This window comes from Leucoraja erinacea, chromosome 28, assembly GCF_028641065.1.
Source record: "Leucoraja erinacea ecotype New England chromosome 28, Leri_hhj_1, whole genome shotgun sequence".
Lineage (NCBI taxonomy): Eukaryota > Metazoa > Chordata > Chondrichthyes > Rajiformes > Rajidae > Leucoraja > Leucoraja erinaceus.
The window spans coordinates 11,262,477-11,290,331 of NC_073404.1; the positions used below are offsets into that span (position 1 = coordinate 11,262,477).

Below are 27,855 nucleotides of genomic sequence, written 5' to 3' on the forward strand. Positions count from 1 at the left end.
TGCTGCAGGGACTCCCAATGAATAGCTACAAATCAAATTACAGGCTAATAGACGCACTACAAGAGGGGGCAGTCAATGCTAACTGCATTACTGCCTTGTGACCTTTCTGCTCCGAGCTGCACGGTCCAGACTCAGACTTGCACCCTCTGGAATATGAAAGAGCCTGTTGTTAGGAAAAGCAGTGGAACAAGGCAGTGTCCCTAAATGAGTTAAACACTAAGCTGTCAAAGTTTCCCTTTGTTTATGTGTCACTCTCTTGATACCCAGCTCAACCTCTCCATCGCAAGCGCGGCAATGGTAAACACATCGAACCTTCGGCTATTTTGTTTGCCCTCAGCTCTATGGCCCTGGGAACTCTCTGCTCCTCTGTAGCCTCTTGAACATCTCTCAGTTCCAGCACCTCATCACTGGATGCCGTGGCTTCAGCTCGCAAGGCCTGGAATTCCCTCCTTGCGCCACCCTAACTCTTTACTTTTCTCTCATCCTTTATTCTCCTCCTCTTAGGCTGATTCAGCAACAGGTTTTGTGGGCTTTGAGATAGGTAGTGAGTGCTATACAGGATTACAGACTCTCCCACAGGTGGTGGTGGGTGATATTCCACTAGGCAATGGATGTGCTGTTTGCTCCCTTCCGTTGTTTATACTTGGGCCCTGCATGAGGATGTTATATTTTAAAAAGGAGATTTTGAGAATGTATATCCTCTTTCCTCCTGGAAATCTCTTTTCATGACAAGGCCAAGCGATCTTGTTTCAGTGAAATGGAGACGCAAGAGACTGCAGACGATGGAATCGTGAGTAAAACACAAAGTGCTGGAGGAACTCAGCGGGTCAGGACGCTTCTGTGGTGGGAATGGACAGGCGATGTTTCAGTTTGCGACCCTTCTTCAAACTGGGTGGATATAGAGAGGTGGGGGTGGGATAAGTTTTGGCAAGTGATTGGTGAATACCACCACTCATCTCCCCCCACATCAGTTCTCCTGCTCCATCCACCTCTTTCATGCACTGATCTCCCATCCCCAAGTCCCCCATTTCCATTTCCCCCCTTTTCCCTTCCCATTGTCCCCTTGCATACACATCCTTACCTCCGGCTTCACATTTCACTCCTCCTCTCCTCATCTGACACCCCTTTGTCTCCTTTTCACCTCTAGACTTCGTCACTTACTTCACCCATCTGCCAATTAAACCCCTCTCACCAGTGCACCTATCACTTGTCAAGCTTTTTATAGCTTTCTTCCCAATTCCAATCAGTCTGAAGAGCCTCAACCCAAAACTTCATGACTCCATTGCTGCTTGACCCCACTGCGTTCCTCCAGTACTTTGTGCTCTACTTGTTCCAGAAGCCTAATGTCGGGCATGTTGACAATGTGCTCTGTATGCCAGAGCTGATTGAGCACGATCAAAGCCACAATGCCTGGGATATCAGTTTAGGAGAGGATACTGACATTGGTTTGCCCATTCTGCCAACAAATCTGGAATATTTTCTCGAGACAGTGTTGGTGGCATTTTTGGGCACCATGTCTCCAAACCAGTGATCATTGCTGCACCCTGAGATCAAGAGTTCGGCTTAAAGTTCAAGGTCTTGGTCTGTCACTCCGTCTGCCAGAATGTGCTGGTTCGCTGTCGGCAGTGGTGGATTTTGTCATTAATTTGTGTCTTTGCTGAGAGGTGGCTCCCAGGAGACAGAAAGTGATCCACACTTTTCAGGATCTTGTTTATGGGCCTTTTACTTCCATTCATCCTCTCAGTACAACAATCAAAAAATGGAGCTCATCCTCCTGGTGTGTTGATGCGTTCTGAGTGAAGTGTAACTCTGTGATGGTTTGGCTTTGGTTTGGTTTATTATATTCCCACGTGTACCGAGATATACTGTGTTTCGCATGCTATCCAGGCAAATCGTACCATGCGTGAGTAAAGAAATCCCTGCGAGCCACACGTGGCACCCACCTGGGGAAGAAGTGGAAGGAGAGGGACAAACCGTTCGCCAGACCACCGGGATGGATGCGTCGGCTGCAATGGGACTTTGTGGCCGGCTGCAGCTGGGACTGTGAAATGGTGCCTGAATGGCGCCTTTTGCATAGCGTCTCAGTATGATGTTCTGTACATTCTGGATTAACCGGGGGATTGTGCTTATTGTTGCTGAGCTGCACGCAAAAAAAAGTGTCTCACTGTACCCTGGTACACCTGATAATGGAAAAGAGAAAATAAACAGCTTGCCGGATGAAGTAATCTTGGTTGTGGAGTGTAGACTCACCTACCTCTTTGGCCAAGCTACTGGTCATCTGTCCTGGCATCTTTCCGGCTACCTTCAAATCACATTCCTTTGAATATTTGATGTGTTAAAAGCACTATATAAACTTGATTTGTTATTGTTCTTTGGAAGTTTCAGAGATGCTGATATTTCCTCTTCCTTATTCCTCTAAGCTTCCCCCATGACTCACTCCCACCCAGCACTAGTCATAGGGCTCAGAAGCCAGCATGAAATGCAGATAAGACACTTGAACCGGAAGGGCAACAGGGAAACAAGGCTTTGAAGTGCTGCTCCAGACACTGAGGGCTTGGCTCTGACCTTCCTTCCATGGACAGCCTGTTTGCTGGCACTCACACACAGGCTAGGCTTGGTTGCCACAAGGTGGAATTCTAGCCTTCTGTACTCACTGGCTAATGGAGAAGAGGAAGGTGAGATGAGAGTCCCTGAAGTATCAATGTCTGGCCATTCAGCAGGTGGTCAATCGATGTGCTATTTCTCCCTTCTCCCTACAGTTGGGTTACTACTACTTACGATGTTCCAGGATTATCCAGGAAGCTTCCAGGCATCAAGGACTAAGTTCCAACACACTCTCACAATCAGCAACCAGCAGAATAACCCAATGGAGATGTTACTTTGAACACTTTTCCTCACCAATTCTAAAACTACTGACTGAGAGCCACTTATCATATCATTGGGTCTGTCGATGTGATTATGGACACATGAGCAACAGAGAATAGGTTCAGGGCATTTGGAAGCAGATGAAATCTCTGGGTCTATATCTCTGGCTCTGAGGCCCGGGGAGCCGTTGGTGCAAGGAGGAGTTACCTGGAGCTGTGAGTATAAAAACAGCGCGGGGCTTGCTTCTACAGAGGCCCGGGGAGCCGTTGGTGCGAGGAGGAGTTACCTGGAGCTGTGAGTTACCCAAATCTGCAACGTTCCATCTCACTTCCAGAGAAGGAGTCTGGTGGAAGCCTCTGATTGGTGGAAGAGGACCAGAGGAAGCAGCTGATTGGCTTGTATCCCGGGTAAGGCTTTGTATTGTATCCAGGATAAGGGGGAGAATGAGGGCCAGGGCAGTTTACTGTTCTGGATGTCAGATGTGGGAGGTCATGGAGTCTGAGTGCCCTCCAGACGTCCACATCTGCGCCAGGTGCGTCGAGATGGGGCTCCTAAGGGACCGTGTTAGGAACCTGGAACAGCAACTCGATGACCTCTGTCTGCTCAGGGAGAGCGAGGAGGTCATAGAAAGGAGTTACAGGGAGGTGGTCACTCCAAGACCACGGGAGACAGAAAACTGGGTCACAGTTAGGAAGGGCAATGGGCAGACGCAGGGATTGGTGAGTACCCCGGTGGCTGTACACCTTGAAAATAAGTACTCATGTTTGAGTAAGGGTGGGGGAGACAGCCTACCTGGGGGCAGCGACAGCGGCCGGGCCTCTGGCACAAAGACCGGTCCTGTTGCTCAGAAGGGTAAGGAAAAGAAGAGGAGGGCAATTGTAATAGGGGACTCTATAGTCAGGGGGTCGGATAGGCGATTTCTGTGGACGCAGACAGGAGACCCGGATGGTAGTTTGCCTCCCTGGTGCCAGGGTCAGGGATGTGTCTGAACGTGTCCAAGAAATACTGAAATGGGAGGGAGAGGAGCCTGAGGTTGTGGTACATATAGGTACCAACGACATAGGTAAAAAAAGAGAAGAGGTCCTGAAAGAAGAATTTAGGGAGTTAGGTAGATAGTAAAGGAGAAGGACTGCAAAGGTAACAATCTCAGGATTACTGCCTGTGCCACGCGACAGTGAGAGTAGGAATGGAGCGAGGTGGAGGATAAATGAGTGGATGAGGGACTGGTGCAGTGGGTATGGATTCAAGTTTCTGGATCATTGGGACCTCTTTTGGGGAATGTGCGACCTGTACAGAAAGGACGGGTTGCACTTGAACTCGAGGGGGACCAATATCCTGGCGGGGAGATTTGCAAAGGCTACTGGGGAGACTTTAAACTAGTATGGTTGGGGGGAGGGACTCAAATTGGGAAAGCTAGCAGTCAATGTGTGAGGCAGGAGGCAGAGAATAGTAGCACTCTGACCCAAAATGTGGGGGAGAGAGAAGATAAAGACAATAAACAGAGAATAAGAGAGGGTGAGTTTCTTAAATATGTATATTTTAATGCTAGGAGCATTGTAAGAAAGGTGGATGAACTTAGAGCCTGGATTGACACCTGGAAGTATGATGTTGTGGCGATCAGTGAAACATGGTTGCAGGAGGGCTGTGATTGGAAACTAAATATTCCAGGATTTCGTTGCTTCAGGTGTGATAGAATTGGAGGGGCAAGAGGTGGAGGTGCGAGAATTGGAAGAGCAAATATGTAAGGAGATTGCAGATATTAGTAGTAAGCACAAGGTAGTGATTGTGGGAGATTTCAATTTGCCACACATAGACTGGGAAACACATTCTGTAAATGGGCTGGATGGGTTGGAGTTTGTAAAATGTGTGCAGTATAGTTTTTTTGCAGCAATACATAGAAGTACCTACTAGAGAAGGGGCGGTGCTGGACCTTCTGTTAGGAAATGAGACGGGTCAGGTGGCAGAGGTATGCGTTGGGGAACAGTTCGGGACCAGTGATCACAATACCATTAGTTTCAATATAATTTTGGAGAGGGTCAGAACTGGGGTTGAGATTTTTGATTGGAGAAAGACTAACTTTGAGGAGATGCAAAAGGATTTAAAAGGAGTAAATTGGGACAGTTTGTTTTATGGGAAAGATGTGGAAGAGAAATGGAGGACATTTAAATGTGAAATTTTAAGAGTACAGAATCTTTATGTCCCTGTTCGGTTGAAAGGAAATAGTAAAAACTGGAAAGAGCCATGGTTTTCAAGGGAAATTGGACACTTGGTTCGGAAAAAGAGAGAGATCTACAAAAATTATAGGCAGCATGGAGTAAATGAGGTGCTTGAGGAGTATAAAGAATGTAAAAAGAATCTTAAGAAATAAATTAGAAAAGCTAAAAGAAGATATCAGGTTGCTTTGGCAAGTAAGGTGAAAGTAAATCCAAAGGGTTTCTACAGCTATATTAATAGCAAAAGGATAACGAGGGATAAAATTGGTCCATTAGAGAGTCAGAGTGGACAGCTATCTGCAGAGCCAAAAGAGATGGGGGAGATATTGAACAATTTCTTTTCTTCGGTATTCACCAAGGAGAAGGATATTGAATTATGTGAGGTAAGGGAAACAAGTAGAGTAGCTATGGAAACTATGAGATTCAAAGAAGAGGAAGTACTGACGCTTTTGAGAAATATAAAAGTGGATAAGTCTCCAGGTCCGGACAGGATATTCCCTAGGACATTGAGGGAAGTTAGTGTAGAAATAGCAGGGGCTATGACAGAAATATTTCAAATGTCATTAGAAACGGGAATAGTGCCGGAGGATTGGCGTACTGCGCATGTTGCTCCGTTGTTTAAAAAGGGGTCTAAGAGTAAACCTAGCAATTATATACCAGTTAGTTTGACGTCAGTGGTGGGCAAATTAATGGAAAGGATACTTGGAGATAATATATATAAGCATCTGGATAAACAGGGTCTGATTAGGAACAGTCAACATGGATTTGTGCCTGGAAGGTCATGTTTGACTAATCTTCTTGAATTATTTGAAGAGGTTACTCTGGAAATTGATGAGGGTAAAGCAGTTGATGTTGTATATATGGACTTCAGTAAGGCCTTTGACAAGGTTCCTCATGGAAGGTTGATTAAGAAGGTTCAATTGTTGGGTATTAATGGTGGAGTAGCAAGATGGATTCAACAGTGGCTGAATAGGAGATGCCAGAGAGTAATGGTGGATGGTTGTTTGTCAGGTTGGAGGCCAGTGACTAGTGGGGTGCCACAGGGATCTGTGTTGGGTCCACTGTTGTTTGTCATGTACATCAATGATCTGGATGATGGTGTGGTAAATTGGATTAGTAAGTATGCAGATGATACTAAGATAGGTGGGGTTGTGGATAATGAAGTAGATTTTCAAAGTCTACAGAGAGATTTATGCCAGTTGGAAGAGTGGGCTGAAAGATGGCAGATGGAGTTTAATGCTGATAAGTGTGAGGTGCTGCATCTTGGCAGGACAAATCAAAATAGGACGTACATGGTAAATGGTAGGGAATTGAAGAATGCAGGTGAACAGTGGGATCTGGGAATAACTGTGCACAGTTCCCTGAAAGTGGAATCTCATGTAGATAGGGTGGTAAAGAAATCTTTTGGTGTGCTGGCCTTTTTATATCAGAGCATTGAGTATAGAAGTTGGGATGTAATGTTAAAATTGTACAAGGCATTGGTGAGGCCAATTCTGGAGTATGGTGTACAATTTTGGTTGCCTAATTATAGGAAGGATGTCAACAAAATAGAGAGAGTACAGAGGAGATTTACTAGAATGTTGCCTGGGTTTCAGCAACTAAGTTACAGAGAAAGGTTGAACAAGTTAGGGCTTTATTCTTTGGAGCGCAGCAGGTTAAGGGGGGACTTGATAGAGGTCTTTAAAATGATGAGAGGGATAGACAGAGTTGACGTGGATAAGCTTTTCCCACTGAGAGTAGGGAAGATTCAAACAAGGGAACATGACTTGAGAATGAAGGGACAGAAGTTTAGGGGTAACTTGAGGGGGAACTTCCTTACTCAGAGAGTGGTGGCTGTGTGGAATGAGCTTCCAGTGAAGGTGGTGGAGGCAGGTTCGTTTTTATCATTTAAAAATAAATTGGATAGTTTTATGGACGGGAAAGGAATGGAGGGTTATGGTCTGAGCGCAGGTATATGGGACTAGGGGAGAATACGTGTTCGGCACGGACTAGAAGGGTCGAGATGGCCTGTTTCCGTGCTGTAATTGTTATATGGTTATATATCAGTTTGCAGGTACAATCGCAGCAGTGGGAGCCCAGTCATGGGTTTGATGACAGTTTTTCGAAAAGGGCAGGGTGAGAAATCGGCTAACAACTTCACTGGTTGACTCGACAGCTATTCTGGCTAAGGCAATGGAGCAAGACACATAGAAGTAAACATGAGGCAGAATAAATGTAATTACAAGAAATGATGTGGAGGCTTTGGAAAGGCTTTGGGGAGGTTTACCAGAATGCTGCCTGGGTTCGAGGGTATTGGCTATAAGGCAAGATTGGACAAACTTGGATTGTTTTCTCTGGAATGCCAAAAGGTGAGGAGAGACTTGATGGAAGTGTATAAAATGATGAGAAGCATAAATAGGATAGAAGGAGGAGAGTTTAAAGGAGATGTGTGCGGCAAGTTTTACAGATAGTGGTGGTTGCCAGGAATGTGCTACTAGGGTTGGTGGTTGAGAGGCTTTTAGATAGGAACACAAATTTGTAGGGAATGGAGGGTTATGGATCACATGCAGGCAGAGATTAGTTTAACTCATGTAGATTAGTTTAACTAATTAGTTTAAACCAACATTGTTGGTTGAAAGGCCTTTTCCTGTGCTGTACTGTTCTATGTTAATTGGAACTGAATATCACCTGCACATGACCCCAGCCACAAATCAAGCTGCACTAAGGTTTCTGTTCTGAATGTGTCAAATAAGGTGGCCCTGCACTGACCATGCTGTTTGTGGGGGAAGGGATGTTGTACAGGGTCAGAGAGTCGCATGATAAGATACAGCCAGCCTGCCCCGACCTATCTCTGCAGTTCTTACACTAAAAATGGATTAATGGATGTCAGACTGCAAGCATGTCAGCACATTCTTGAGTGTTTTTCATGAAGGTATTATTTGTCAGGAATCTAATGGGCTGAATACCTCCTTCACTGGGAACAGTAAACAACCTGTGAGCCAATGAGCCAAATCAGCCTCAGGTTTTACATCCTGCCCCCATCTTCCATATCCTCTGCTCCCCCACACAAAATTCCAATATTTAGCATGTGTTGACTGTGGGTTGGTGCGGACAAGTTGGGCTGAAGGGCCTGTTTCCACACTCTATGAATCTTGGACTGTCAGAAATGTACTCGATCCAGTAAGTATGAATACTCAGTGCCAGGAGTTCCACTGAAGGCTGCTGGGTTTCTTTGGGATGTAAGGCAGAACATCAGAAAGGTTGAGCTAGAAGGTCGAAGTGGCTAACTTCACACCCAGACAGAAGGGCAAGAGTAGGGCCATTGGGAGTGGGATCAAAGTCTCGGTTTAATGGAAACACGAGGAACACCAGATGCTGGAATCTTGAGCAAAGCACAAAGAAGGGTCTGAAGTCTGAAAGAAGAGTCTCGACCCAAATCCACAGATGCTGCCCTGACCTGCTGAGTTTCTTCGCCATTTTATGTTTTGCTCAAAGCTTTGACAGCGGCTTTGCTCTGAATAAAGAAATGTCAGTAATGTGACAGCCTCCATGCTGAGGCACGGTAAGGTGAAAAGACTTCTGTAATTGGTCCGCTTTGGAGAATTTTCTGTGAAGTTTGCTCTTCAATGATGATCCAATCCAATGGCATCTACTGGGACCACCCAACCCAGTAACTGCGTCATATGGACTTATTCTAACTGTGAATGTCTCAGGTCTTGAGGTTGTCACAGCACAACCTGAAGCAAATACTGGTCAGGCCACACATCAAATTGCGTACATTGGATGTGCTCAAACCAGATCAGCTCAAAGTGACCGTGTTACTACTTGAGAGCAGAGGAAATTTCTCTGCTGCATTTCACCAGGCTCTGCCGGGCTATTTGACGTGTGCTGGTTTCCAACCTATAGCACACCTCAACTGGGCTCTTTTATAAGCGATCTAATGGACAAGAAGCTGAGTGTCCCTGGATGCAAGTTGCACAATCAGGGCATAATTTCAGCCCACAGCACTCAGAGGGAAATAGACACAATCAGAGTGCATGTGATACGGCACCTCCAGTGGCCCACTTCAATTCTGACTGTGGATACTGTCTGTGCAGAGTTTACAAGCACTCCTTGTGGGCTTTCTCAGAGTGCCCCAGTTCCTTGCCATATCCAGATGTGCAGGCTGTTCAGTTAAATGGCCACTGTAAATTGACTTACATGCAGGTGGATGGTAGGTAAATCAGTGGAAGGTGTTAATGGACATATGCGAGACAATAGATTGCAGGGAAATATCGGAGGGAGGGGATTGATGGGATTGTTAACACAAAAAATGGGCTGAAGGATCTCCTTCTGTGTTGTAGGTAAATATGAAATGTTTTAATCAGTTTTGGCACCTGTTTAGCAAGTTGACCAATGAAAAGTAAAATGGGTCATGGGGATGATGTCTGGTCTGGTTAGGTTATCGTAAACTCCGATATGGCTCAAAGCTCAGATAATTTAGTGCCTGTGCCTTGAAAATGTAAGGATAGATTTTTTGCACAGTGGCTCGTCAAGATGTCTTGAAAACTAATAAAGGGAATGGGAATCCATTTTCTATTTAAGTTTTTATATGCCAATTTTAAGACTTCTTCTGAAACCTGCCGATATTGATATTGATAGGATATTGCTTTATATTGTAAGGTGGTCATGATTCCGTTGTCCAGGTGAGAGTCTCTTCAAGTTGTTATCTCAGTTTCTCTACAAGGTTTATTTGTGAGGATTATGCACCATATGGACTCCTGCCTTACCTGTTCCAGAGCCCACAATGTCCCTGCAGGGTGATTCAGACATGGCGTCTGCCAGACGCTCACGAAGACCTTCGTCTGTGTTTTCGATAGATGACGTTTGTCGCACTCCAAAGCTCTCTGGCCAACTGCCACATACTTCCAGTAGTGTCACGCTACGATCAAACGTCCCTGAAACAAGAGAAGACCCGGGGGTGTCATTTACACTCACTCCTCCTTCCAGTGACTGAGGCTCCAGCAGAGCGGTTGGCCGACACCCTCCTTCACAATCCTGGCGTCCCAACCTTGTTTGTTTTTATTCAGTGGCCCATTTATGAATATACTATGGGACATTGCATGAGAGACGTGCGCTACACTTTGGAGGCAAATCTTTTGCATGTTTGGTGTCTAAAGCGCTCTGTTGTTGGGTGACCTATGCCTAGGTGTGCTGTAGACGTGCTGATAGAGATGGACTACTGGTGGACAACAATTTAGAGGGATCTTGTTCAATTCCGTACCATATATTAGAGTTTATGGCACAAGTTTATCTACCCTTCGGACAGTCACTGAATCTAAATGTATGGTGCCATGAGTGGACAGGCAAACATGACGCTTCCAAAGGGGTCAATTTATAATCCCAGATGGGTTTCACCCTTCGTATAAACCCCCCCCCCCCCCCCCCCCCCCCCCCCCCCCCCCCCCCCTCCCTGGGAGGTTAATTCCAATTTTCATCAAGGTTCAGACAGCAGTGAAGGAACTCTGATTGGAATTCCTCTCCTTGTAAAGTGCAGTGTCCCGTTCACATGCTTCCTTCTGCATACCTGAGGGAAAAGGGCAACACTGGGCTGTGATTGTGCCCAAGAATTACCCAGTCAGAACGGTGATCAATGAATGAACAGAGCATTAGTCAACCAAACTAGCGGCCTTCTTGTTGCAGAAGAGTAAGGAACTAGTAGATGATTACATATACCATGAATCATCGTATAATCACGCAACTCAGGAAGCCATGTGCCAGCCTTTTGAAAGATCTATCCTGTAATCCTTGTATTACAAGATGACTCCTGCATCTTGGCATTGTCCTGCGTTATTTTCCTATTCACTTACTTTCTTTGGACAGTTACAATTGAATCTGCTAACACCCCTCTTTCTAATGCCATGTTCCAGATCATTTAATTCACAACGAACCATAATTATTTTACTTCGTTCCAGTAACTCTAAATCTGCGTTCTTTGCCCCAGTCTCCTTCCATTAGAAACAGTATCTCCTTATTTATCCTATCAAAACTTTCATGATATTTGAATACTTCTAATAATTCTCTCCTTAACCTTCTTGGCTTGGAGAACAAAGCTGTCAACTGTTTGTCATGCGAGATTATTCCTGACTGCATTGATCCAGTTTTTCTAGCTGCACTGTTTGCCCTGTGCAGGAAGCGTGCGTGTGCAGCGATAAAGCTGGGAAATGATTAAGTGCTCAGTGTTCTAAGGATAGAGTTCTTGGCTGTCACAGCCCTTGAGTGAGGCTGTGCAGTCTCACAACACACTGATGGCTACTGACAGATGCTGAGAGTCAGGGCAGACTGGGGTGGACGAGGGTGTGGGTGCCGCAGGAGGGTGAGCCCATCTCGAGGACTCTGACCCGTAAGAGCACGATGCCAACATGACGGGCGAACCCTTAGGGCACTGACTCTGTGACCTGTTGGCAAAGTGGTTCGGATTTGATATGCTGCTTTAATGACAGGATGAAGAGGGAACTAAATTGGGATCTGGCCTCCATGGCCACCTGCCGACATGCCAGTACATAGCACATGGAGCAGTGCAACACAGGAACTGGGCTCCTCAGCTGTCTGTGCCAAGCATGGTCAAGTTAAACAACTCTTCCTCTGCCTGCATATGATCCATATCCCTCCATTCCTTGCATATCCATGTGCCTATTTAAAGCCTCTTAAATGGCTCTATTGTATCTTCTAAAAGCCTCTTAAATGTCTCTATCATATATTTTAAAAGCCCCTTTCATTACCCCAATGTATCTTCTAAATGTCTCGTAAATCACCCAATCATATCTAACTTCAAGTAAAAGTTTGTATTGCAAGGCTGTGGGGAGCAAGCAACTGTGATTTCCTTGGGCGAAAGTGATGGTGTTTCATATTCAACGGTGAACGGTGGGAACCTAACTCTGATCTCAGGCACAGAGAAGTGTGTGTTAGCACCAGAGAAATGGGGCAATGGAAGCAGATTTTCCCCTAAGCTGCTGACAGAAACTTCCACCTATAGCTATCACATCTCCACTCCCTTTCTGGATTACACCTTTCATGACTTAACAAAAAAAAAGTAGTGCTCCCTCAGCACTGGATTGACCTACCGAGTTTCTCTGGTTAAATCTTTGAACAGGGACCTAAACGCAAAGCCTCTTGAGTTGTTATCCAATTGGCCCATTACAGACCGGTCCCAGTTGCCAGAAAGGTAGTGCATGCAGACCCTGAGCCCCAGGTTCAAAGCAGAGGCTGCTCTGCGTAACACTGTTGCCATTGCCTATTATGCACAAAACACAAGCGCCAAGAATACTCGCAGAAAAAGAGGTGCACACAGGGATGAGGGACAAACTCAGACACTTTCTCACTGGCTTTCTCTGCCTGCCCATACATCTTGACAGAATCACACACAAAGTGCACATGCATACAAGTGCACATATCCAGTGAGCACTTGGACATTCAATTGATTTCAGGCCCACACTTTAATGAGATTTTCCTAGTGCTATTTTTATTCTGTCTTGTCTCTCCACCTGCCAGAGTCACTGCAGGTTCAGACTCCAACCTCCACATGACCTGATGTTTCACCAGTGAGGAATTACTTTGAATGGCTTGCTTTCCTCTCACATTCCATTGAGGAACAGAGGCTCCCTGTGGAGTTGAGAGCAAAAGGGGAAAGAGTGCCAGTGTAATCCCCCTCTAATTATAAAAACAGACATAGAACATATAACCTAGTACAGCACAGGAAAAGGTTCTTTGGCCCACAACGTCTACACCGAACATGATGCCAGGTTAAACCAATCTCCTCTGCCTGCATGTGATCTATATCCCTCTCTGCATATCTACACGCCTATCTAAAAGCCTCTTAAATGCCGTCTTGTTTCTCCATCTACCCCATCTACAACAGGGCCTACACTTCAAGATATATTTAATTAACTGTAAAATGCTATGAACAATTCTGAGGCAGTTTAAGGGGCTAACAAAGTTGGGATCCTTTTCTTCAACAGTGATCTCTCACTGGCTGTGCTTAGTTCCTTGAGCTTAGTTTATTTTAGTTTAGGGATACAGCGTGGAAGCAGGTGTGCACCAACTGTAGGCCTGTGCTGGCCACACAATTGATACACAGCTCCTACACTGGGTCTCTGCTTGCTGCCGAGGTTGATACTCAGCTTCTGACATTAGACCACTGGTATCTCTGAGCCTTTTCAACCTTTACTTTAAGTGGGCACAAAGCACCGCCAGAGTCCAAACATGGGTTGTCAATTCTCCAGGACTGTCTGATTGCTTGTAATTTCTTTTGTTTATCTCACAAAAATATTGGAGATGAGGCAAAAGGTTCTTCAACTGATAGTCAGGGCTATAAATATTCAGCACCATACAATTTGCCAGTGTTCTTTCAACGCTTAAAGGACAAGGGCAGCTAGCATGCTATTAGTTGCACGTTTCCCTCATATGGTCACAAACCACTCTGACCAAAGTATGTTGTCATTCCCTCATTCTGGGCCAAACCCATGGAATTTCTGAACCAATGTTGCTGTAGAATTATTTTCACCACATAGATTCCAGCAAATCAAGAAGGTGACTCACCCCCATCTTCACAAGGGCAGTGAATCCTGGCCTTGCCAGCCTCGTCGAATCCTGATCTTGCCAGCCTCGTTGGCTGTGAGTAGAGGGATCATGGTGTGGTGAAGGTGCCACACAGCTAATAGCAGAGCGGGTGCCAGGTTAACGAAAGGTCTTATGATGAAAGCTCGTGGAAATGATTGAACAGAGCTGTGTATCCCAGTATACCAATCATTCTTTAGCTTGATTTATGAGACAATACTAACACTGTTAAAATGGCTGGCTCGCCAACCAGGACGCCTGGAATCTCTCACCTCTAAAATCAAACCTGTGTCAGCACAGGCATTTACCCTCAATCCCTTCGGTCAATTCCCTGCCTAACAGACTTTCCTTTGAATCCTCTGATAGAATTAGCATGAAACGTGCTCTGATGGATTTGAAAAATACAGCATGGAAACTCGGCCCACCGAGTCTATGCCGGCCATCAGTCACCTTTTCACATTAGTTCATAAGGTCATACAGTAAGTGATAGGAACAGAATTAGGCCAACTAGTCTACTCCACCATTCAATAAGTTCTACGTTATCGCACTTTCACATCCACTCCCGAAACACGAGGAGCAATTTATAGAGCCAATTAACCTGCAAACCTGCAATCAACAAATTTATAGAACAGAAATGCACAAATGTATTTCTCAATAACTTAAGACACTTGTCCTTTATAATTCATTGCGACTCAAGCCTGTCAATTTACCTAGAGTTGTTTTTCCGTTCTCCCCCTTTCTCCTGCAACTGGAGATCTGTATTTTCTCAAGAAAACTAATCCTGTCTCGGTTTCCCTTTGAACAGTGTGAGTCCTCCTGCACAACAGCATGTGGCCTTCCAGCAGCTTCTGCAAGGATGGCCAGGCTGCCTGAAGGTATCTTCTCAATTCAGGGGCAAGGTCCTGCCCTTGTCAGTTGTATTATACAGCAGACAATTGGTGTCTAAATGGGGCAGGCGATACTTGCAGGTGGGATGATAGAGTGAAGAAATTATTAAACCTGACATGGCCCTGCCCAAGGCCTTAGACCTTTCTATGTCTCTTTCAGTTTCTAAACTGAGTCCTGGCATTAATACAGTGAGCTTACTGCCCTCTCTGGAAAACCTAGATGATAAATTACTGTATGGAGTTAAAGTCATAGAGAGATTTTGTGTGGAAACAGGCCCTTTGGCCTGATGTCAATAGTGGGCAAGTTGTTGGAGGGGATTACTAGGGTCAGGATCTGCCACTATTTGGATAGGCATGGACTGATTAGGAATAATCAGCGTGGCCTTGTGCATGGGATATCATGACTTACAAATCTGATAGTTTGGCGGATGAGACGAGAGTCGATTGTTCAAACGAGTTTATTAACAAAACAAGTAAACTGACGAAGTATCTCACCACAACCAATAAACAGATCCAGCCGCAACGGTGGTCCAGAGCCACTGAAGGGGCATCGCCCAGAAAGCGCGCGAAACTCAACCCCTACCCAGAGTCACATGTCCGAGGCACCCGACCGCAGGGTTCAACAACCTGCGAGCACCAGTATCATAGAGTGAAAAAATAGTCCTGTTGTTTTTCAATCTTTCCCCTCTCACCTTAAACCTATGGCCTCTCGTTCTTGATTCCACTACATAGTACCCAGGGGCAAGCCATGCAGTCACCGGGAGAATGTGCAAACTCCACAAAGAGAGCATCGGAGATCAGGATGGGACATAGGTCACTGGAGCTGTGAGACTGTAGTTCAGCAAACTGGGTCACTGTGTTGAGTCTGTCAGACTATGGAGTCTCAGTATGGAATTGCTCAGTAGCTTTGGCTCCATCAGTGGCATTCTGATTCAGGAGGTCTAGGGGTTCAAGTCTTTTCGAGATTAGAGGACAAAACTTGGTCTGATTTCTAAAGTGGAGCTTTAGGAATGCTGTACTGCCAGAGACTTTGTTTTTCAAGGTGGAGACACTGTCTGTCCATTACAAGTTAACCAAAAAGATCTCACGGCATTATCCAGAGAGGTGTCCCTGTATTCCTGGCCAATCATTTGGCCTTCACTATTAGAGTCAATAGTTCATAATCTGGTGTTGTTTGTGAGATTTTGTTTGTGCACTAATTACATTCTGCATTCCTCACATAACTGCAGTGACCGCTTCATGATTATTTTGATATTTGTGAGGAGCTTAGGGATGTCCTGAGATGGTGCAAGGTCTTTTTTATTAACAAACAGTCTTTCCCTTGCATTTTTTGAGCAGGTTGGTCCCACTTTCTGGAATTGGAAATCCCAGCAGGGGCGGCATGGTGGCGCTGCGGTAGAGCTGCTGCCTTACAACGCCAAAGACCTGGGTTCGATCCTGACCACGCGTGCTGTCTATACAGAGTTTGCACGTTCTCCCTGTGACCTGCGTGGGCTTTCTCCGGGTGCTCCGGTTTCATCCCACACTCCAAAAACATACAGGTTTGTAGGTTAATTGGCTTTGGTAAAATTGTAAATTGTTGCTGGTGTGTATAGGATAGTGTAAGTGTAAGTATGCGGAACTCGCTGGTCGGCGTGGGTTTGGGGGGGCGAAGGGCCTGACTCCGCGCGATATCTCTAAACCAAAACACTAAAACTAGCAGGAAGCATATCAGCCAGCTTGTCTCACTATCCACTGTGATACATGTTTACCATTTAAAAAAATCGTAGCATGAATGAAAGTTTTAATGGACGGGCCACAGATTCTTTCTTCTCGTCCACTCTAACCCATTTGGGATTTCAAGGAGCTCACAGTGGACTCTTCAGTAATCATGTTACAAGTTTTACAGCACAAACGACTGGGTCTTGCATTGTCAATGCCCATGAGTTTTCAGTCAGATAGACATTCTGAAACAAAAGCTCCTACAATACAGCAGAGGTTGGAGAGACAAACCAGGGGACGATGGCACAGAGTGAGCACCAGGTGGAATTATTTGTTCCAGTACCACCTGCCTTGATGTGAAAGGTGACGGACAGACATTGGATTATTAATTTGCATCCACCGAGTTATTCATTTTTAATAATGTGAACTAATACAGACTGCTGCAGGCAGGCAGGCAAGGAAGGCCGGCAAGGTGAAACATTAGTACTGTGTACGTGGTCTCAATCCCCTTTGTATCCACTTCATCTGCATAACCTTCTTATTACAGGAAGTGAAGAATCTGGTGTCAGCAGCCAAGACAACCCGAGTGATAAACTTCCTTTAGAAAACAAACTTCTCAATGAGGCAACTTTCTCATGAAAACTGTCGAGACACAGGGACAGTGCTAGTTCGACGAAAGTGATCAGACCAGTTAGGGGGATGGGGGAAAGTAATAGTAAGACAGTAGAGATTATGCGATTTGCTAATTAAAATGAAAACTTTAAAGTTGGGTTAACGCCGAACAGCGATGTGTGCAGTGACATCTGGGCCTGTAATCAGCAGCGTGGCTTTTAACCACTGCCAACTAAAATATCCAAATATAAAATCCACTTTACAGATCATCGCAGCAGTTCAGGGTCTGCCAAAGCAAACAGTCAAAGTCTGAAGTTTGCTTTACAAACCTGTGATCAGGGAGTTGAGAGGGCAGGCTTCCAGAAAAGCAATTGCAGCAAGCTTCAGATCCGAACCCAGACATAAATCTATCACCCTGCCCAAATAGGTCCACAACACTAGGCACTAATGACACAGTAGTAGGCCGGAACCAGAACACACACCTACCCAAGGTGGTCAGAAAAGATGTCACTCAAAGATAAACGATCTATATTCGGCCAGTTTTTTTCTGAAAGTATACATTGGGGGGTACACGTCCCAAAGAGTCTAAATAGTCATAGAGTTATACAGCACAGAAACAGGCTCTTCGGCCTAACTTGCCCGTATCTAAATCTTCAAGGCACTATGTCCAAGGGCATATTCAGCACCCGTGGTCAATAACTACCATTTTAAGATGGACTACACATGCATTAGCTGTCATTGGGCATGGGCAGCAGGGGCATTGTCATTGCAACATGCACAGCATGTGTGTACAAGGGACTGAATGCATTCATGCTGGGTTATGGATTCCGTGGGCTGAATCTCACCATAAAAGGGGTCATTATGTGTCAATTCCAGTTGAACTACAGTTTCTATGGGCACTGAGCGGCTTTCAATAAGTAATCCAGTCATTCCCGATGTGCAAACTTAGACACAAACAAGATATCCAATTAAGGGAGGTGTCACAAACAAGTCTAATTTTGTTTTTCACATCTATGCATATGCTCCTTTCAGTGACAAGGTGGGAACTTGGTTTTATCTTCTTCATCTATAAAAGTTAAGGCTAATTTTGACCTCGGCTGACGGCTTCACTGGACTCAGGTGTCAGCCCAAGTATCGAACCTGATAGTTTCCCAGTCCTGGTGCAGACACTCACAACCACACACCTAAAAAGCAGTGTTACAGGACACACCAAGAGTGACTAAGTCCAACACTTCAAGTTAGTAATCCACTGTAGTTATTTATCCATAAAGGATTCCATAAAACTGTGAAATATAGGATTTTCCATCCAGTATTTTACTGAAAACAATGACCAAAAAGAGAGGCACCCTTGAGGCAGTCAAACAAATAGTTTTTATTTATGATTTAAGTCCAATAAATACTTCCCAAAACACCTCAATTACGTGGTCACACTGAGACACAAGAAACTGAAGGTGCTGGAATCACTGGATGACTGGCAGATGGCTGGAGTAAATGACAGTATTGAGATGAAATGGAGACAAAGGGGTGTAAGTTAAGGAAAACAGCGGAGGAATGAATCTATGCCACACTCCCTTCTCATTCCCCTCCGCCCACCGCATCCTCCTACTGGCGCAACACATCTCTCCCACGTCATCATGCTTCTTTCCCCTTTATACGCTCATCTCCTATCCCTGAGTCGCCTATTCCTTTCTTATCCCCGTCTTTCTCTCCCCTCTCCCCCCTTCCACCCGCATCCATCTCTTTGCCTTTACATTTCACTCCGCAAATAAAAGTGGCTTGTGACCATTGTCTATTTCATGATCACAATGAACTTGAAGCATGGTTTAGACGTTAGAGAGAGAAATACAACAAGGAAACAGGAACTTCAGCCCACCAAGTCGGCGCCCACTGGGAAAAAGGTACAGTTTTGCCAAAGTCATTTAACCTACAAATTTCTATGCCTTTAGAGCGTGGAAAGTATCTGAAGAAAACCAACATGGTTACAAGGAGAACGCACAAACTTTGTATAGACAGCACGCTTAGTTAGGATCAAACCCAGGTCTCTGGCGCTGTATGGCAGCATCTCTACAGATCCACTGCGACACTGTGCTACCCTTGGTTAATGGAGGATGGGGCCAGAAATTCATGGTCGAATGTTACAACTGTTTTGCAGCAACATTATTAAGCTAACATTTGACACCAATCTACATTATGCTGGTAGATGTGTACATGATTAACCACAGAGGGGGATTTTAAGAAATATCTTGGAGATGTTAGTCAGAGAGATTGAGAATGGAAGTCCAAGGCTGGAGAAATCGGTGAAAGGTTCCAGTGATCTGCGATGCAATGTTGCTGCTGCAAACGTGCCTGATCCCACTCCCATCCAGCCCCTGCTGTGCTAATTTGTTCAATTAGCCATGGCCCTCAGGTTGGAATTCACTGAAAAAAGCTGCCTGCTCTGTCAACAGATTAACTAACAATAAACTACATTTTACAGACACACTGCTTACAAGACTATCAGTGGCAGACAAAGGACCGCCCTTGTCAAGTGTGGGGGCAGGAAACTTTCTTTACAGCTCTCTGGATAAGCCAGTGGCTGGAGGGATTGGCACAATCACAGCAAGGTCAGCACTAAAGTTCACACCTCGAGTAGCGGTGTCTAACAACACTGACCCTTTCTGGCGACATAAATCTTCCAGAGAAACCAAGGGATTATCTGGCTAAGTGTGTTACCCATGTCGTGTGAGGTGACTGGGCCAGCCGCAGTGGAACTTAAGAGTTGTACAGAATGATAAACAAATAACTTGCGCTGTACTGCCTCTGGGCAGTGCCTTACACATTTCCCCACTTCTGAATTAGCTGATAAAAGATCCACTCACTTACTTAAATTTATCCCCATGCTCAACTTCAAGTTACACCCCATGCCCCCCACCCGCACCCTGGTGCGCCCCCATTTCTCCCACCAACTCCAACCCCTCCCGGTCACCTTGTTCCTTTCCCCTCCATTATCCCCTCATCTCCCATCCCCGATTTCCCCCTTTTCTTCCCACTCTGTCTGCTCTCTAATCAAGGCAGTATTCTGGTCAACCTCTTCTGCACCCTCTCCAAAGCCTCGACATCCTTCCTGTAATGGGCAGATCAGAACTGTACGCAATACTCCAAAGGCATCCTAACCAAAGTCCTATAAAGCTGCAACAAGACTTCTTGACTCTTATTCTCAATGCCCCGATCACTGAAGGCGAGCATACCATATGCCTTCTTTACCATTCTATCTACTTGTGTGCCAATGCAGAAGTTCCTCCGCACCAGGCTGAGAGTTTCAGCCTGGATTATGCGCTAAATCACAAGCTTCTGACCCATAGGGGGAGAGACATGGCAACTAACTGAATCCCGGTTGCCGGTCGACTGACCAGCGAACAAGGTTCCCTTATCCAAGTATCGACACAGTGGAATACTGTCCTTGTCTGTGTTCATCTAGATGGCAAATCAGTCTAAACCTGCCACTATTGCATTTGGAAGGAAAAGAGATTAATGTGGAATCACTCTGTGGGATTTAGAACAGTTAAGGATTTTAACCAATTTAATCTCACCTAAAACACAATCAGATCAAGACACTGTGTTTGGAAATTCAATGCACAGACTGGAATCGGTCTTTTTAGGTCAAACTTCCCTAAGCTTATTACTCCAAAAGCAGATCTGGGTCTGCCATGTTTTGTCACCGTGTTGCCAAGCAGGCCAATATTTTTATCTATCTGGGAGTCTGACCTTGAGTGGTTGCAATTACATTCCATGGTCTTGGGACACTCAGGGAAAAATGATATACTATCTAGCACAAACCATCAGCAGAATAGCACAGGGCTGGAGTCACTAAGCAGGGAGGTGTGAACTGGGAGGTAGGTAGGGTGGAGGTGCTACTAAAGAGAGGTGGCGGAGATGATTGTTGATGTGTACGGGTGTGAATGAAGATGCAAAGCATAGATAGTCACAAGGGTGAAGATTTTGATCATGGAGATACTTCTCGGAGACAATGTAGGCTCCACCACAGAAACCGTCGTTTAATTGGGACCTGGTGGGAGCTGATATATGACCTACACAGCACTAGGTCAGCCAGAGGGTGCATGGACCACAACCTACCTGGTTTGAATGGTTTAATGAGATAATGGGAGGTGTATTTCCTGAATAATCCATTGGGAGGAGCTCCATAAATAAAATATATATTAATTTTTATATATTTTTTAAATTGTATTATTTGTATTGAGAATAATTCACAGAACCCTGGTGCTGATTGCTGATTCCTTGCTGCTTCTCTATAAATTCACTACAAATAGACACTTGTCTCTAACCCTGGCTTGATTAAATTATTTTTTCTTTGGTTTCAAAATCTGAGCGTCTGATCTCTTCATCTATAATCTCACATGGTCTGCTGTCAGAGCAGGTTAGCAGCCCTGTCACTGGTTGTCCGGTCGAGAAGGAAAAATTGGATTTTTTTTGATGAAAACAGTATCTGATACTGTCTGACTCAAAGGAGCACATCTGAACCTTGGAGGGCTGTAATATGAGGAGAATTAGAAGCCGACCGCTGCGGAAATTATTGACAACATCACTGAAAATAATTTATCACAGATACATTTCCTTACTCTCGGCTGTAATCTAATCCACCGTGGGTTTAGGCCCAGAGTTGAGATGAAGAGGCTGTTAATCAGTCCCTATATTCAACAAAAGCAAAAAAAAACCTCTCTGCTCAACTCCTGCATTGAACACACACACACACACACGTATACCGACTGAAGGAAGCATTTACTTATGGGTTCCAGCAAAAGGGAATTGACAAAATTGAGAAGGGAACTGGGAAAGTTAATCTGCACAAACAGCTCATATCCCTGGGGACACAATCAGGATGTTTGCAACGAGAAGAGAAATAGTGAGAGGCTCTCTTCATCGTTTTTCCTCTTCAATCCTCTTGGGAGAATCCTGCCCCGCAACCCCCTCCACCCCCCCCTCTGGGGGGCAGTTTGGGGGCATGCACCTGTAGCTCAGCTGAGAGAGCAGTCATTGTGTGTGAAGCTAGATAGCCCACGCAACAGGCTATCAACCCTGAGAAGGGGTGCAACGTAGCTGGGTCACCATCGCACACAATGCCCACACAGTCCGCGGGGGACTGAGTGGACACCGAGCAGGATAACTAACCCTAGGTTGCAACCACTCCCTAAGTTCAAGGGCCTTGAAGCTAAGGGGCGCCGGTGCTACCTCTAGCCTTGCTGACATCAGCAAAACCGGTGCAAGTCTTGGATCGCACCTGGCACTTTGGTGCTGCGTCCAGTCAAGTTGCTTTACATTGTGCTTTGAAGAAAGAACAAAATAACAGACTCCAGAAGTTGTGCGGATTTAAGAGTATTCTTTGACAAAGCTTTGGCAAAAGATTGAAATATAGTAGTCCTCATTCAGGTGAGAATACCACTTTAAGAACATGAGGGTTTTGTTCTCAACTTGCTTTGTGCTCCGCTGCCAAGCACCTCGGTGATCAAGGTGACTTTTGACCCTTATATTTCACTGGTGAATTCTTGACAGTCACTTCGGGCCAGGATAATACGCGAACTCTGACCTCCTGAGGTGGTAGCTGAAAACGTTACAACCTTAAACCATCAGCAGAACAACCGAGGCACCTCATTACTCACCACTAACGCACTCTTTTTACAAGTTTACCAATACTGTTTTAATCACCACGATCAGATGATATATGAAGTGGCGACGACTCATGGACACCCCTTTCGATATTTCACACACATTCACACATGCACAAGCCCCTTAAAAGAAATTCAATCACAAACTGTCAGGACTGTCAATGGTTTTAAGAATACTGGTTGGCAAAAGTCGACTTTCCCCCCCCCCCCCCCTACTCGTCTGAAGTTACTGACTTCTTGCTGGGTTGTGGCTCCACTGAAGCCAAGCACACATCAAGCTGTGAGCATCTAGAAGCATTTACAGCATAGATCCAGCAACCTGGGTTCAATCCTGACCTCCAGTGCTGTCTGTGGGAAGCTTGCATATTTTCCCTGCGATTTTCTATGTTTCCCCTGGGTGCTACGGCTTTCTCCCACACCGTTAAGACATTTGGGTTAGTAGGTTAATTGGTTGCTGAAAATTGCCCTGAGTTTGTAGGTGAGTGGGAGAGTCATGCAAATGGGTGGAAGGGATATTTGATGGGAATGTGAAGGAACAGAAATCGGATTAGTGTAGGATTAGTATAAATGATCGGCTCGGATTCAGTGGGTCGAAGGGCCTGCTCAATCTCCTATGATTCTACAACTGATCGACAGTACCATGCAAGCTATTTAATCAGAAATGCAGGGAACTGCAATTGCTGGAATCTTGAGAAAATCATAAAGTGCTGGAGGAACTCGGTGGGTCGGGCAGCAACTGTGGAGGGAATGGACAGGCGACATTTTGGATCAGGACTCTTCATCACACTCTGGGTCTGAAGATGGGTCAAAACATCACCTGTCCATTCACTCCACAGATGCTGCCCGACCAGCTAATTACCTCCAGCACTTTGTGTTTTGTTCAAGTTATTTAACTAAGGAGATATCCGTTGTCATCCAACAATCTTACTTCTAAGCACACACTTTGCATGAGGAGTTAGTGATCATGAGCAAGGGGACTGGCTGTTTTCCCTTGTCTTAAGGGTTACTGAAATACATTTTAACCTCAGCCAGCACAATCACCACCTCAGATAAGATATCTAACTCAGCAATGAATCGTGGTCTGCATGGCCTGTTTACGTTTCTAACTATAGAGGGAGCCGTTGATTATTTTCAGCAGCCTCTGTCTGACTCGGCAAAACCCCGAGCGCCAGTTGACCTCAGTGCCACCATCAAAAGAAAACCCCGAAAGAGTCCAAGTTTGATGTCCTAACGACACGGCAATCCGTGGCATCAAGTACAGGAGATTATCAAACCTGTTTTATGTAAAGAAGAGTAAACAGCAGATGGTGAGCAGATGGTCGCGGGGGGGGGCGGGACGAAAAACTGAGGACACAATTAAAGAAAAAAGGTTTTTAATAGCTAAGAGTGAGATGGCAACATTAACGGTTTGATGAGAGAAATACAGAGGTAATTTGTTTGTGGTTTACTAGACTTCATGGTACAGACTAGGACTGTATTCTTTCCAGTGTAGATTAAAGATGATCCAATTGAGTTGTTTAAGACGATAACATGATTTTCAGTTCACTAGTGAAAGCGTATTGCATTGTCAGAGGTGCTGCTTGCCCTGTTGCCCTCGCTGATATGGCTTTCTGAACCAGCACTATAAACAGATTACCCTTATATTCACCACCAAGCTGTTTCTGGGATCATACAATGTATAAATTGGACACTGTGTAAAGTGATTTGTGAAGGGTAAGCTTGTGAACAGAACAACTTCACTTTCGATTTTTCCAGCATCTGCAGTTCCTTCTGAAAAACTTCCAATGTCTAGTATCAGGTGTCTATCTGTCAGGCAAGGCATTGGGGTTTGGGATAGGGGCAACCCGGACAAATCCTTTATTACATCTGAGCTCAATTCTATCTACGCACAATACACACAGTTATAGAGACATACTGCAAGGAAACAGGCCCTTTGGCCCACTGGGTCTGCACTGACCGTCAAGCACACATTTTTACACTAATCCCATTATATTCTCCCTATATTTTCATCAACATCCATAAACTGTACACATTTACTGCTTGGACACCAGGATCAATGCATAGCTGTCTCCTAACCTACCAACCAACGCGCCTTTAAGATGGGAGAGGAGACCGGAGCACCCGGGAGAACCCAAGAGATCACAGGGAGAACATGTAAACTCCACAGAGACATCACTGGAGGTCGAGATTGAATGCGGGTCTTTTGCACTGTGGGGCAGCGGCTCGACCAGCTCCCCCACTCTCTGTCCGATCTCAACCGTACGTGCATCATTTTCAGGAGGAGTTGGTTGTAACATCCAGGAATAAGACATCTGAGTGTTTTTTTTGCACCCACTACATTTACTGAAGTGACCCAGTCAATGCTAACTGCACACCTTCAGGAGTTAGAGTAGTAAGCAAGTTCAATATGACATCAGATGGTGCACTCTTACACCAAACCACCAGGAAAGGGATAATTAAGATCTTCCCAAATCTCCTTTGGAAAGATGCAGCACGCCCACACATCAGTTGAAGTGGGAACAGAGGATGTGGCTGCAAGCTCGTACCACACCCTGAGGTGAGGACGTCCCAAGCAGACTGCTGTTCTTTGAATCTACAACTGCTGGATCCTCCTGCAGTTCTCAATCTTAATTACAGAAGCACTTCACAGACAGACTCCAAACAACACTCACGCTGAAAGACACTCTGAGGGAGGCACTGCAAAAACAACCTTCAGTAGTTACAAGCTGCTTCTTTTAGCGACAGGCCGTGCTGGGCATAAGCAAACACTTGCAGCTGACGATGTGTCAGATATACGACTTGTTTGGTTATCTGGGCGGCTTGTTTGCTGTCTCGGACTCCTGGAGCCAGAGGTTAACCCAGCTCCTCCTCCACAAATGCTCACTTTGATTTGATAACTGCTCTGTTTCTTCCCCCCCTCCCCACGATCCTTGTCTTGCTCTGTCCATCATGAAATTATTCACTCAGGTGGAAAATGCATCTCCCCCAGTTCGACTATGAATCCCATCATGTGCTACGATTCAGCAAAATCTCGACACAATTGTGTCTCTGGAATATTATGCATTCTGTGCACACATTGACCTGCGAGTTGGTTGATCCACATATAAAAACAACAATTTCGGCAAACCCCACACTGGTTTCCTTGGGAGAGGCACCATTGATGTGAGTCATTTGCTGCTGAAGCCAACAACCATGCCTTGGAACCTTCAGATCTGACTGTTCATCCAGAGGAAGGATCTCATAAGATCATAAGTGATAGGTATAGAATGAGGCCATTCGGCCCATCAAGTCTACTCTGCCATTCAATCAAGGCTGATCTATCTCTCCCACCTAACCCCATTCTCCTGCCTGTTCCCCATAACGGACACCTGTACTTGACCCGAAACATCACCCATTCCTTCTATCCAGAAACGCTGCCTGTCTCGCTGAGTTACTCCGGCATTTTGTGTCTATCTTCGGTGTAAACCAGCGTCTACAGTTCCTTCCTACACTGTTCATCATCCACGCTCATTTCATTTCGACTGATGTAAATCTCTGTTAATCCTGGTGTTAACTTGCACCAAATGCCATTCACGCAAAATTGATTTGTTTGCTGATCTTCATTTGTTCCCATCCAACAATCCTTCCATTTTAATACTGTCCTCCTTGTTTCCAAATCCTTATGTACTCTTATAATTTCCACTGTAACTATCTGTAGCTCTACATTTCCAGTCCTGGCCCTTTACAGATCGTTGATTTTCATCAACTAACGGTCATGTTTGTAGCTTCTTTGGCCAAAGCTTTGGAATTTCTTTGGTCTCTTTGATGTCGTAATAGCTCCTCATGTTGTTCAATCTCATGATGTTCCTGTGAAGCATCTTGGGATTCATTATGGTGAAGGTGTCATTGGCGGTGTTGCCAGTGGTGCCGGGAGACAGTGTTTGTTCACACCCACACCATGCCAGCATGGTAGGTTTAACACTTAGTGGTGACATTGCTGTCATCATTATATCAGAAAGAAGACTAAATTAAGCACCTTCAACAATTATCAGGGAAGCAGTTTCTCTCCCAGTACTCGGCCAGGTCATGAGCCAGGATTCCCATCACTATTTCAAACGGGCTTTGAGACGGAGAAGAAGAAAGATACAAAGTGCTGGAGTGGCTCAGTGGGTCAGATAGTATCTCTGGAGAACATGGGTAGATGACGTTGGACCCTTTTTCTGACTGTGGTGGAGGAAAGAAACCTGGAAGGGAGGGCATGACAAGGCCTGGCAAGTAATAGGTGGATACAGATGCAGGGGGGAGGGGGGGGGGGGGGGGGGGGGGGGGGGGGGTGATAGGCAGATGGTTGGACTAAGGCCTGAGATGAACAGACTAAAGGTGTGAGAGAAAGGGATTGAAAATTTGCATATTGTGAAGCTAGAGGAAGGAATGTAGGCGGAAGGGGAAGGTGCATGGAGAAATGGGTATGAGTCCAGGTGGGAGATGGGGGAGGGTGGGCTATAGATATCTAAAATTGGAGAATTCAATTCATAAGTTGTAAGCTATCCAAGCGGAATATAAAGTGCTGCTCCTCCAGTTTGCGTGTTGCCTCACTCTGGCAAAGGGCGGGGCTCAGGACAAAAAGGTCAGTATGGCAATGGGAAGAGGAGTTAAAATGGTTAGCAACTGGAATATCCAGTAGGCCTTGGCCAACCGAGCACAAGTATTCGGCGAAATGATAACCGAATCCTAATCGGTTTATAACATTACCGAAACGATAAATGATAACCGATTCTATGCTTCGTTTTTGCCAATGTACAAGAGACCACATCATCCACATGCAGTGGATGAGGTGAGATGAGTTGCATGTGAACTCTCTGTCTCACCTGAAAGGACTGTGAGGTCCCTGGATGCAGGTGAAGGAGGTTTTGGGTCATGCACAGACATCTTCACTCCTCCATAGGACTGCTTGGGCAACCCCTACAGAATCAAAGTCGAACTATAATCCAGGAATTCAGATACTTTGAAACCGACGTCTTCCTTAGAGAGATGCAGGATGAAACAGCTCAATGGGCAAATTGGTGGAAACACTTTCTTCAAGACTCAGCAACTCTCCTTGTGAGAAAAGGGAATGTATCTTGACTGCAACAGGGAATGAGCACACAATGATCATCAGTGACACATAATAAGCTTGGAAGCTGCAGATATGGCCGAGGCAAACTTCTTACCCAACTTTGAAAAACCCCTAGTCCACATCCCGGAGAGAGACAAACTGATAATGCTGGGTTTGCAACAATCCTCTGATAAGTGGTTGGAAAGGAAGGAACAGGGGTCTTCTGCTGACAGTAAACTATAACTGTGGACTTGTTAGAACCGACATTT

The 27,855-nt window shown here is 45.3% G+C and overlaps 1 protein-coding gene across 1 annotated transcript in view; it reads right to left on the minus strand.

The window, feature by feature from the left end:
* bcas3 (BCAS3 microtubule associated cell migration factor) overlaps positions 1–27,855 on the minus strand; it is a gene marked incomplete at its 5' end in the record, with an annotated part of 612,428 nt that overhangs the window by 28,310 nt on the left and 556,263 nt on the right. Inside the window, one exon of the mRNA XM_055657406.1 lies at positions 9,827–9,994. Within this exon, the coding sequence (XP_055513381.1) occupies positions 9,827–9,994 (168 nt within the window). The remainder of the gene's footprint in view (positions 1–9,826; positions 9,995–27,855) is intronic.